This window comes from Phyllostomus discolor, chromosome 4, assembly GCF_004126475.2.
Source record: "Phyllostomus discolor isolate MPI-MPIP mPhyDis1 chromosome 4, mPhyDis1.pri.v3, whole genome shotgun sequence".
Classification (NCBI taxonomy): Eukaryota; Metazoa; Chordata; class Mammalia; order Chiroptera; family Phyllostomidae; genus Phyllostomus; species Phyllostomus discolor.
Window position 1 is genome coordinate 117,088,680 of NC_040906.2, and position 12,056 is coordinate 117,100,735.

The window sequence follows — 12,056 nt, forward strand, 5'->3', positions numbered from 1 at the left end:
GGAATTATATGTCTATTTCTTTCACCAAGTCAGGGAAGTTTTCTATTTTTTTCAAATAGGTTTTCAGATTCTTGCTATCTCTGTCCTCGTTAGGGCACCCCATGATGTGAATGTTGGAACACTTAAAATTGCCCCAGAGGCTCCTTACACTGTCATTATTTTGGGGGGATTCTTTTTTCTTCTTGTTGTTCTGATTGGGTTTTTTTTGCTTCCTTATGTTCCAAATCACTGCTTTATCCACTCTACTGTTGATTCCCTGTAAATTGTTCTTTATGCCAGTTAATGTATCTTTCATTTCTGACTGGTTCTTTTTTATGGTGTCCATGTCCTTTTTTATGCTGTGGAAGTTCTCTCTGAGTTCATCTGCTTTTCCCTAAGTTCATGCAACATCCTTATAACCAGTGTTTTGAACTCTTTATCTAGTAGATTGTTTGACTCAATTTTGTTGAGCTCTTTTTCTGGAGTTTTGATCTGTCCTTTCATTTGGGCCACGTTTCTTTGTCTCCTCATTTAGGCAGCCTCCCTGTGTTTGTCTCTGTGTATTAGGTAGAGACAGCTCCTTGTCTTGGTGTCCTGTAGGGTCCAGTGGCACAGCTTCCCCTATCACCCCAGCTGGGTATTCAAGGTATGCCCACCGTGTGATCTGTGTATATGTCCCCCTTGTAGTTGAGCCTTGAATGCTGTTGACAGGTCAGTGGGAGGGATTTACCCAGGCTGATCAGCTACAAGGACTGGTTGTGACCACTGACCATCAACCTTTGACTACTGAAAGGATCAGCTGTGCAGGTGCCCACTGCACAGAGCAGGACTTAACTTCAGCGGGGCTCTGGTGCCCACTGAGTTTGCCCCTTGAGTGTGTCACTTGTGGAGGTGGTTGGGTGGTGGTACTCTGACATGGTCTGGAGCTGTCCACTGGGTGCAATGGCTCTGGGGCCTCCTGGGAGGTGCAGGCCAAGGTGAGCCACCACCTGTGTTCTGTTCTGGGCTACTTGGTATAAGTTACAGAGTGATCTGCAAATGGCTGCTACTTGCGCTGGGCTTGGAGGTGCCCAAGCAAGGCCAAGCTATGAACCGAGGCCAGATGCTGCTAGTGCCAGGCCTGGTGCCACTTAGCAAGTGGTACAGAGCTCACTGAGTCCAGATGCTGGTTGTTTGAGAGGATTTAGGATAATGTGAAGCAGGAGCCAAGGCAAACCATTCATATGGAAAAGCCACTATTAACAACTTGGGGTGGGGGTGAGAGTTGGGTGGGGAAAAGCCTCAGGGAATCATGGTGGGGCAAACAGTGTAAGCCAGGTTGATGGAGTCTCAGGTACAGCACCTGCCTGCCAGCTCTGTGTGCGGAGGCATCCAAAAAGGAACCATGGCCTCTGCTAGTACTTCTGTCTGGGAGAAGGCTGTCCCCCAGTTCTCACCCTAATGTCAGGCACTTCAGTTCCTCCCTGTATGCCTCTGTGCCTTTCAAGCTGCTGCCCTGAGCTGGAGCTCGGAGGGAGTGAGTCTGAGTAAGTCTGTGCACAGGCCTGTGCACTGGGCTGGGAGGCCTAATTTGGGGCTGAGACCTCCTTGTTCCCAAGATATCCCTCTTGATTTTTACCCACTGAAACCAGCTGGTTGCGTGTCTCTGCCCCTCCTGTCAGTATTGATGTGATTTCCTCTTTAAATTTCATAGTTGTAGGGAGGGGCAGACTTCATCCAACTCAGTTTCTGGTGCTTCTGAATAATGGTTGTTCTGTAGTTTAGTTGCAATTTTGATGTGGTTGTGGGAAGAGGTAAGCCATGTTTACCTAGGCTGCCATCTTAGCTTTCTCCTTATTTTTTGTTTTAGAGAGAGGGGAAGGCAGGGAGAAAGAGAGAAACACTTATGTGAAAGAGGAACATTGGTTGCTTTTTGTTCGTGCCCTGACCTAGGACCAAACCTGCAACCCAAGCATGTGTCCTGTCCAGGGATCGAACGCATGATCTTTCAGTTTGCGGGACGATACCCAACCAGCTGGGCCACGCCAGCCAGGGCGGTATTTGTTCAGTTTTGAAGGCAGAGCTCCAGTGCCTTCAAGCCTCCATTGCTGCTGTTGAGACCTCTGGTGCCATTCAGGTTCTTAAGAGGAAACCTGTTGTTTTTTTCTTTCTCTGGAAGTTTATATGAGCTTTTCTTTTTCACAAGCATGTTTCTTGGTATGGGTCTGTTTTTAATCATGCTAAGTACTTTGCTAAGTACTTTGTGGATCTTTTCATTCTGGAGACTCATGGCCTTCAATTCTGGGAAGTTATTTTGAAATTAAAAGAAATTTCATTCCTTTCATTGATCTGTTTTCTCTGTGGAACACAAATTTTCCTTATTTATTCCTATCTGGTTTTCTGTGTTAATTAACTTTTTGACTGATTGCTAGGAGATTTTCTGAATTTTAACTTTTAAAATTTCTACTATCATGTTTTTAATTTCCAAGAGTTCTTTTTTTAAATGTGTTCATTTTTTAACATTGCATTTTTACATATGAATATCTTCTCTTATTTCTGTGAGGCAATTAATGATGGTATTGTTTTGTTTTTATAGGTTTCCTTTTCCCTGCATAGTCTTTAAGTTTCTTTTGTTAGTTTTATTCTCGATCTTTCATATGAGATGTGTTTCCTTAAATATCTTTTGGTCTTTGGCTTTGTGCCTGCGTCTGTGGGTAGTGATGGGGCAGTTAGAGCTGATCAGAAATTTGTGTGTGTGGTGGGGGGCTCCTTGGCTCTGGGCTTTCTGGTCAGCTGAACTTGCTGGGGTGTTTCATAGGGGAACTCTTGATGTCAGTGTTTCTAGGTCTTTTCTCCTGGGTTAGTCAGATACCCCAGAGAAGTAACTTCCATTCCCCACCTGGAGGGCATCAAGTTGGCCAGCCTTTTGGGAACCTAGATGGGGAAAAATGCTCTGTATTTGGAATAGCAGAAAGAACACACAAAGTTGGTAATGTGAAACCTAAGGTTCTTTTCATGAATAGTGAAGAATGGAATGTCTTGCTCCAGTTATCTTCTTTTTGCCCTAGATCTTAGTGGTTTAAAACATTTCGTTATACAGGAATTCAGACAGGGCATAGATGGACTGGCTTGTGTCTCCTCCATGACATCTAGGGCCTCAGCTGTGGTGACTCAGCATTTGAAGGTGACTTGATAGATAGGGCCTGGAATCACCTTTATTCCATGTTTGTGTTTGGTGCTGGATGTGGGTTGGGTCCTCACCTGGGAATGTGGGGTGAATTTGCACATGGCCTCTCCATGTGGCTTGGGCTTTCTCACAGCATGGTGTCATCAGAAGTTTGAACTTCTGCCATGGTCCCTCAGAGCTCCAATGTGAGTGTTACAATGAGTGTTGTGGGAAGCTGCGTTTTTCTACCATCTCTTTGGAAGCCAAGCAGCATCGTTCAATGCTGCATTTTGTTAGTTATAAGTGAGTCCACCTAGATTCAAGAGGAGGGGACATAGACCCCACCTCATGATGCAGGGAGTGTCAAGGTTGGATTATAACAGGAGCATGTGAGATGAGAGATAATGGTTATGACTATCTTTAAAAATAATAGTCTCTTTAAGGAACATGAATGAAGGACCCATGGACAAAGACAGCGGGGGTGAGGAGGATTGAATGTGGGAGGTGGGGTGTGGGTAAGGCAGAGGAGAGTAATGGGGGATAAATGAGGACAAATGTAGTTGAACAATTAAAAAAAGAAAAAATAACAGTTTCTTATAGAGCTGAAGTTGGGTATTAACAGACTTTGTAGGTAGAATGTGATAGTAATGAATACAGGGTTATAGTGGAGGGACTGAAGTCGGGCAAGACTTAGGAAAGGAACCTGCCCACATGAGTTTTCTTACGAAGTGGATAGGCCAGTTGGTAGTGTCTTAACTTCCCAGTAGGAGAATCTGAGATTCAGAGAGGCTAGTCAAGACTAGGGGTGCACTTAGTGATAAAGCTAGATTAAAGTTTGGGTGTTCTAACCTAACACTTAGCATAAGCTCATGTTGGGAAGTTGGAATTCTTTGTTCTTTGTGATTGTAAAGAGGTTTGGCACAGGTAATAGGAAAAGCTTTTGGGTAGTGGTAATTTCATATGTGAGGCCACAAAAGCATTTCTTGACGTGAAAAACTTTGTTCTTAAACTTCTGAGTGACTACATCAGATTGACAGAAGGAATGGAAGTATTGAACCCCCTATGGCCCCGTAGTCATTTTCTCTCTCGGTTTTCACTGGGAAAATATATGAGAATTTTGCCTGTTTTCAGATTTCAATAGTAGGGCCAGAAGAGAGGATTCTGCTCTTCTGTCTACTCTGTTAAAATACTTTACTTTCTTGTTGATCAGGAAGCCCAGAACCTCATGGCCCTGACCAATGTGGATACCCCATTAAAAGGTGGACTTAACACACCCTTGCACGAGAGTGACTTCTCAGGTGTGACTCCACAGCGGCAGGTTGTACAGACTCCAAACACAGTTCTTTCTACCCCATTCAGGTATTGTAAATAAACAAGTATTTTCTGTTTTAGTTAAATTTGAATCTGAGGACTTGGACAACATGTTTGCTTTAGTAATGTTAGCAGAATGGAAAAAGGTGATCAGCTTGCCTTTTTGATTTTTCCTCACTTACAGTAGTAAATCACATAATAGTATCCAGGAAATGGTTAAATACTATATGGAGCTTCCTTCTTTTTGCAGTTTCTGATGCCAACACCTTGTTTCTGAATACTTTTTATCTGATTTAAAAGAGCAGATAAGTCCATTGTTAATGATCATTTGGTGAATTTGATATATTGCTTGTCCCCCAACATATTTTTTTATTTTAATCATTTTTTATTTTCAGTTACAGTTGACATACATTAATTATTACATTAGTTTGAGGTGTACACTCCAGTGATTAGACATTACATATCTCATAAGTGATCATCCTGATGCTCCCATCTGACACCACACATAATTACTAGACTGTCATTGACTATATTCCCTGTGATTACTTGGCATCCCCATGCCTGTTCTTTAACAGCCAGTTTGTACTCTTAATCCCTGCACCTTTCTCTGCCCATCCCCATCCCCCCTCCCATCTGTCAACTGTCAGAACTTTCTCTGTGTCTGTGATTCTTTTTCTGTTCTGCATGTTTATTATGTTTTTTTAGATTTAATTGTTGATATGTATTCATTGCCATTTTATTGTTCATATTTTTGATAGTTAAAGAAGACCCTTTCACATTTCTCCATCAACATTTCATTATGGAAATTTTTAACAGAGATGTTGAAAGAATGATAAAGCAAACATCTCCACACCTACCAGCTAGATTCTGCAGTCGTTAACATTGTACTGTATTTGTTTTATCACATGTTCATCCATTGTTATCAATCCACCTTATTTCAGTGCATTTCGGAGTGACTTGCAGGTGTCAGTTTCACACCTAAAGACTTCCTGGTGTGTATCATTAACTAGAGTTTAGAGTTGAGTATGTTTGCAATTCTTTTGTTTTAAGCTACTGTGTTTTTAAAAAGGATTTTTAAGATATAGATGTCATAGAAGCAAATCATACTTAAATGAATTTGAGCTTTTAAAGGTTGGAAATATTTGGGGTTTACTTTTAATTTTAAACATTAGAATATGTCCTCCCACTGGTTGCTTATTAGTATGGGAAGCGTCCATTACAACTGTACGTGACAGCAGGATCAAGAACCATTAGTGGCCACGACCTTATGTATTAACAGTTCTTGCAAGGCTTGTAAGAGAGCCTACCTCCTCTTTTCCTGTGTATGTGTTGTCTCTCAACTAGTCTGTAAGCTCCTTGGGGGCAGGGACCAAGTTTTATCCGATAATACTTCACTTCTGGGGAACAGCTGTCTGGCAGCACCACCTGTCTGGAACACACCCAAGATACAGGAAGTAAGCAACCAAAATAAAAAAGGCTTTGAACAATTAAAATTTAAGTAGCAAAGTCTATGGACTTAATTCCTAAGAGATTCTATTAGCTATCATTCAGAAGTATTCATATTTAGATATGATTCCAAACAAAATGTGAGGAGAGGAGCTACTTAGAGTGTGCACACTGATGATAACAACATGACAGCCAGTAGAGGCAGGGAGGATGGAAATGGAAAGACGAAGACCCTGAACTCAGAGAATATGGGGTCTTTGGCTGTGGTAGCTCTCCTCTGTGGCCACTGGATGTTCTTAGCTACCCTAATGCATCAAGAAAAAGTTAAGATAATGTTTGATGGACCTAGTTTATGAAGGCAAGAAATGTCAAATTTAATGACTTTATTTGAAATCATTAAAATAAAAAATGCTATGTATAAATTCTAAGCTAGCTGAGCCAAACCTTTATTGATATTATTTTTTATCGAAACCCAGGGATATGCTCATTGATTTTAGACAAGGGAAGGGAGGGAGAGAAACATCAGTGCAAAAGAGGAACATTGATCGTTTGTCTGTATTACGCGCCCTAAACTCGAAACTGAGGCATGTGCCCTGACTGTGAATTGAACCAGCAGCCTTTCGGTTTACGGGACGATGCTCCAACCAACTGAGCCACATTGGCCAGGGCCAAAGCTTTATTTTAACCTAGAGATCTAACCTGAAACCAGGTAGGAGACAGAATTTCTGGAATCTTTATTTATTGTTTTTCTTGTAAAATAATTCATGTGAAAAACACTTGAAAGCACAATACAAAAATAAAAGCAACACTTTTATTAATTAGAGTTTTTGTCTTTCTAGGACTCCCTCTCATGGATCTGAAGGTCTGACTCCCCGGAGTGGGACAACTCCCAAACCAGTTGTTAACTCCACCCCGGGTAGAACTCCTCTTCGAGACAAGTTAAACATTAATCCTGAGGATGGAATGGCAGACTACAGTGATCCCTCTTATGTGAAGCAGATGGTACCATGTCAATTCCCTTTGACTACTCCTTAAAAAATTGTTTTTGTATCTTATGGGTGCTGAATCAAACTTCCCTTTCCTCTCTAGTCATTGCACATTGCATATATCTTAAGAATCTGTATACCTGTGGACAATAGAAAAGGAAAATGATCAGCAGTACTTAAGAAGGGAAACTTTTGATCTCATATGTCTATTTTTTCTTGTTATTAATATGTTTGTGGATATTATGTCTATAGTAATTCTCCTTGTATCTTTTATGATTTTAATTTTTGTCATTTACTAACATACTTTCTTGAATGATACATTTATTTAAAAATTTATTTTATTTTTGTAAAACAGTTTTGAATGCCTCAAATTAGATTTTGACCCTTAATTCCTCTGTTTGCTCTGTACTTCTGCAAGGGCAATCTAGATTTCAAAGTCAACACAATGTGATGTTTATTGCTGATCTTAGTGAAGTTTTCCTTCATGTGTTTTGCATGATGATGTAGAAGGGAATTACAAAAAGTTGCAGTTTTGCTCTGGCCATGTTACTATTTTTATTATATCACTATTAGGTCTTCTTATCTGATCACAGAAAATCATTGTGAAATATTTATTTTTTTAATGAGTTCCAATGATGTTGACCTGTTTTCAGTTCACAAATTCTAACTTCATGTATAAATTTGGTTAGAGTTGTTTTTAATGCCAGAATTGATATCATATAGTGCCAGTCGAAGAGCCTCATGTATGCAAAGCACAGATCTGGATACTTCAGGGGGTCTAAAATTGAGTAAAGTGATTCTTTGGCTTAAAGAAGTTTATACTCTGGAGAAATTGGCAGTACTAAACCAAGTTAAAAAATAATTGTACAAACATAGTAAGCTCTTAGAGTAAAACCAACATGCTTGTAGCGTGGCCAGAGAGAGAGAGAGAACATTTTTGGGGTGGGGACTACGAAAGCCTTCGTTGGGGAGGAGCGCTCAGAAGAAGGGTGGTAGCCATCCCTGAGGGAGGCCACAGCCTGATGAGCATGGAGTGTGTCTTAGCAGCTCATCTGGCCCTCACACCTAGCATCCACGTGAGTGAGACCGGAAAGGTGGGCCGAGGATGTACTGGGGAAAGCTTTGAAGCCAGGCAGTTACCTTCATGAACAGTGGGCTGCTTTTTGGCCTACATATGATCTAGTCTTTCTATTAAAAATACAAACACGGGCACACACACAAAAATTCAGGCATCTTTTCAGTTCTTTATTAGTCCAAGGACAAATTGAAGAAATCCTGAAGGACTCCCCGCCCCCCCCAGAAGTACTTCTCAAATAAGAATATCCCAGAGTTAAGTTCATTGATTCCAAATCTATTCATTTTAATGTAGGGAAGAAATGGTGATAGAAATTTAAAAACTCGTCTCAGCTCTGAAGTTAGGGATCCTTTTCTAGAATTAAAATTAGGCTAATTATTTTTTAGAAACCTTAATAGAATATTGATTGTATACTTAATGTGTATGAATTGAGAAGGACCAAATTTTTTTCCTACAGGAAAGAGAGTCTCGTGAACACCTTCGTTTAGGGTTGATGGGTCTTCCTGCCCCCAAGAATGACTTTGAGATTGTTCTACCAGAAAACGCTGAGAAGGAGCTGGAAGACCGTGAAATAGATGACACCTACATTGAAGATGCTGCCGATGTGGACGCACGAAAGCAGGTGGGTGATTGTGGTGGGAGGGAAGGAGGGGTGAGTTTGCCAAATGTGTCAGTAGCTGAAAGAATGGAGAGTTGCCATTAAATATCTCAAGATCTCCACTTAAAAGTTTTTTTCAATATTTAAAAAAATTACCCTAAAGTAAATTATCAGTGTACATCATTAATAGTATATACTCACATAATTAGTAACATACTCAGAATATCTTGATAAGCATTCTTAAAATGTAGATATATATATATATTAATTTAAATACCCTTTGTCAAATTCATTATATTTCCTTAAAATACACACAAGTAGTCTTTTAGACATTGCTTATCATTCTAGGCAAGGAAAAACATTACTGATCAGCCTTGAAAACAAGTACATTTTGGATTGGTTGAGTCAATGGTTTTAGTTCAGTGTGAACTAATAAAAAATGTGGATCTGCAAACTTAGAGTGTGCCAGAATAATAATAATAGTAACACTTTGTACTAACATGTCTTATGGTTAGTTACTTTCTCATTTGTATATAACAACCTGGTGATGTATACAGGATACTTATTACCTTCATTTTAGAAAAGAGGAAACAGGCTCAGGTGAATTAAGTTCACTTTCCCGGGTCTCATGGCTGGAAAGTGGTGAATCTTGAAGTAAAACTGAGTTTGTGTGACCCCTTTCAGTCTATTTCAGGATGGTTTTAGAAGTTGAATAATTAATGGGATTGGAGTGAGAATGGCATCAATGGAAGTCATATTTTAGAGGAAACCACATGAATGTGCTTCTTGGTGGGGAATATATGATAATGCTTTTTGTGTTTAGTTCTCTTAGCTACTTGGAGATAGATACAGATGCATTTGCTCAGAAACAGTGTGAAGTTCTAATGTGTTATCCCACATTGTTCATAATTGGAGAATCAGGAAACAGCACATTCATTGGCTGGATTTTTAAATTAAAAAGGTAGCTTTGGGGTGAAAGAAAATGGTTGTGTGGTAGGAGGAATAGTCCCTGTAAGTTTAGGGTTCTGACTCAGACAAGAAAAGGACAGTTATCTGATGGACCCAGCCGTGTAAGTTTGGAGATCACTCTAGTCGACGTTGGAAGTTCTTAGTTTCCTTTTCACTGAGAGAGTGAACAGGTTAACTTCTGTTGCCTTTCTACAAACTTACAGATGTCTACAGCTTCAGTTCTTCAGCACACATGTTCTTATAAAGTTTTGAACTTTATTCAAATGTGTTAAATACTGCATAACAGCAATAATGGATATAAAAATAACTTTTTTAGGCCATGCGAGATGCAGAGCGTGTGAAGGAAATGAAACGAATGCACAAAGCTGTCCAGAAAGATCTTCCAAGACCATCAGAAGTAAGTGTTAGAATTTTTGGCCTAGAAGTTTTAAGTTTCTTTTCATGTGGTTGATGTTTTTTATATCATTCATAAAATCTATAAAACAAAATTCTGTCTACTCTTTGGAATATAGTAAAACAGTTCCCAGATCCACTCACTGGTGCAAATAAGATTTTAGAAGGGATTTCTTTTAAAAATGTATAACCGCTATTTAATTCATGCTAGAGCAAGTAACAATGTTAGTATATTGTGGTGATATGTTTGGTAATTTTACTTGGTTTACAATTTTAGGTAAATGAAACTATTCTAAGACCCTTAAATGTAGAACCACCTTTAACAGATCTACAGAAAAGTGAAGAACTAATCAAAAAAGAGATGATCACAATGCTTCATTATGACCTTCTACATCACCCTTATGAACCGTCTGGAAATAAAAAAGGAAAACCTGTAGGGTTTGCTACCAATAACTCAGAGCACATTGCCTATCTGGAACATAACCCTTATGAAAAGTTCTCTAAAGAAGACCTGAAAAAGGTATGACCGAGCAGGAATATTTCTGTCTTGAGAGTCAAGTATTTGTTTGATACTGTGTATCAGGGGCAAATGTTAACTTCTTTCCCCGCATTCATATTCACAAACAGCTGACATACATGGTTAAGAAATAAATGTTCATATGAAGTGTTAAGAAAAGGACTTTCCACCCCCCTCCTGCTCTCCCGTGTTCAGTGACAAACCTTCATCAGATGAAACGCTGGCCCTGGTGGCAAGGTGTTTTGTCTCGTGGATGTGTGCCTGACTGGCAGTTGCTATGGCTGCGTTTTCTCTGTAACTCTGCTATATCCGAATAGAATTAAATGCCTTTAACACTTAAACCTCACTTGTTTAGACTAATATAAAAAACAAGAATATATAAAAATGTTTACAGATTAAACTTTTTACTTCAAAGAAAAAATATATATGTATTTTAAAATTTTTATTTATTATTTATTTTTAGAGAGGGGAAGGGAGAGAGAAAGAGAGGGAGAGAAACTTTGATGTGAGAGAGAAACATCAATTGGTTGCCTCTCACGTGCCTCAACTGGGGACCGAACCCACAATCCAGGCCTGTTCCCTGACTCGGAATTGAATAGGCGACCTTTTGCTTTGCGGGATGATGCCCAACAAACTGAGCCACACTGGTCAGGGTGAAAGGAAATATTTTTTACTGAATTTATTGTCCTCACATGATTTCCTCCTATCCTTTTGGGTAAAGAAAGAGTTTCTTGTGTAAAGTCTGTCCTGCCTCTGCCTCTATGTGTATTATTCTTTCTACTTCGATAGATCGAACAGCTGAGATTGTGAACAGCATCTGTACAATGGCATAAGAAAACACAATTGTTTCATGGTTGGAAGCAGAGTGGTCATTAGCTTGAAAGTCTGTTTTCTTTAGTCTTTAACCCTGAGGGGCAACGATAGACCCATTGATTAGAGTGGGCTAAATGTATAATAGGGAGAAAACAAAATAAGATTCTTTTTTCTTTCTTCTGCACTTTTCCTTACTTTGTATTTTTCTTATGGCATAAGTGATACATGTTTATTAAAGGATTTTTAGCAAATAGAGAAAGGGAGGAGGGCTTAGCTTTATATTTCAACAATTTGCCCCCGATTTTGGAGTAACTTTGAGTTACTTCTTTTAAGTAAGCGCAGTGGGAAGTTGACATGTGCTGGGTGCCTGTGCTGTGGTAAGAACATGTACTCATTGAACCGGGGTTGAGAATTAGATTGTAAATTTGATACTTGAACAATTTCTTTCCTGTAGAGTGAAAGTATGAGAGGAAGATGAAGATAAGGTTTTCTAAATTGTATTGTTGCTGATAGAGGTTCTGTAGGAGATACATTCTAATAAAACTTTTGAAAATAACTATTGTAAGTAGTGCTTTGAATTGTTTGAAACAAATTAGTTTAAATATTTTTCCATATTTATTTATAGTTCTGTTTGTTTCAAAAAGAATTTGAAGCAGCTGTTTACTTAGCAGACTTCTTCATGAAGTCTGCCGAAAGACAACTTAGCCACGCTCTCCTAGCGATTATGAGGGGTGAGCTCATCAGTGTTTCACTGTGAACGGTTTTAGAGTGCAATACCATTTCTCCTATAGTAAAGTATCAAATTTTCATTAAATATGTTAAAT

The 12,056-nt window shown here is 39.3% G+C and overlaps 1 protein-coding gene across 1 annotated transcript in view; it reads left to right on the top strand.

Annotated features, from left to right (window-relative positions):
• Positions 1 to 12,056, top strand: part of CDC5L (cell division cycle 5 like) — a 50,216-nt gene that overhangs the window by 19,928 nt on the left and 18,232 nt on the right. The window contains exons 9-13 of the mRNA XM_028508925.2: positions 4,335 to 4,483; positions 6,721 to 6,883; positions 8,400 to 8,564; positions 9,826 to 9,906; positions 10,180 to 10,422. Of these exons, the coding sequence (XP_028364726.1) occupies positions 4,335 to 4,483; positions 6,721 to 6,883; positions 8,400 to 8,564; positions 9,826 to 9,906; positions 10,180 to 10,422 (801 nt within the window). The remainder of the gene's footprint in view (positions 1 to 4,334; positions 4,484 to 6,720; positions 6,884 to 8,399; positions 8,565 to 9,825; positions 9,907 to 10,179; positions 10,423 to 12,056) is intronic.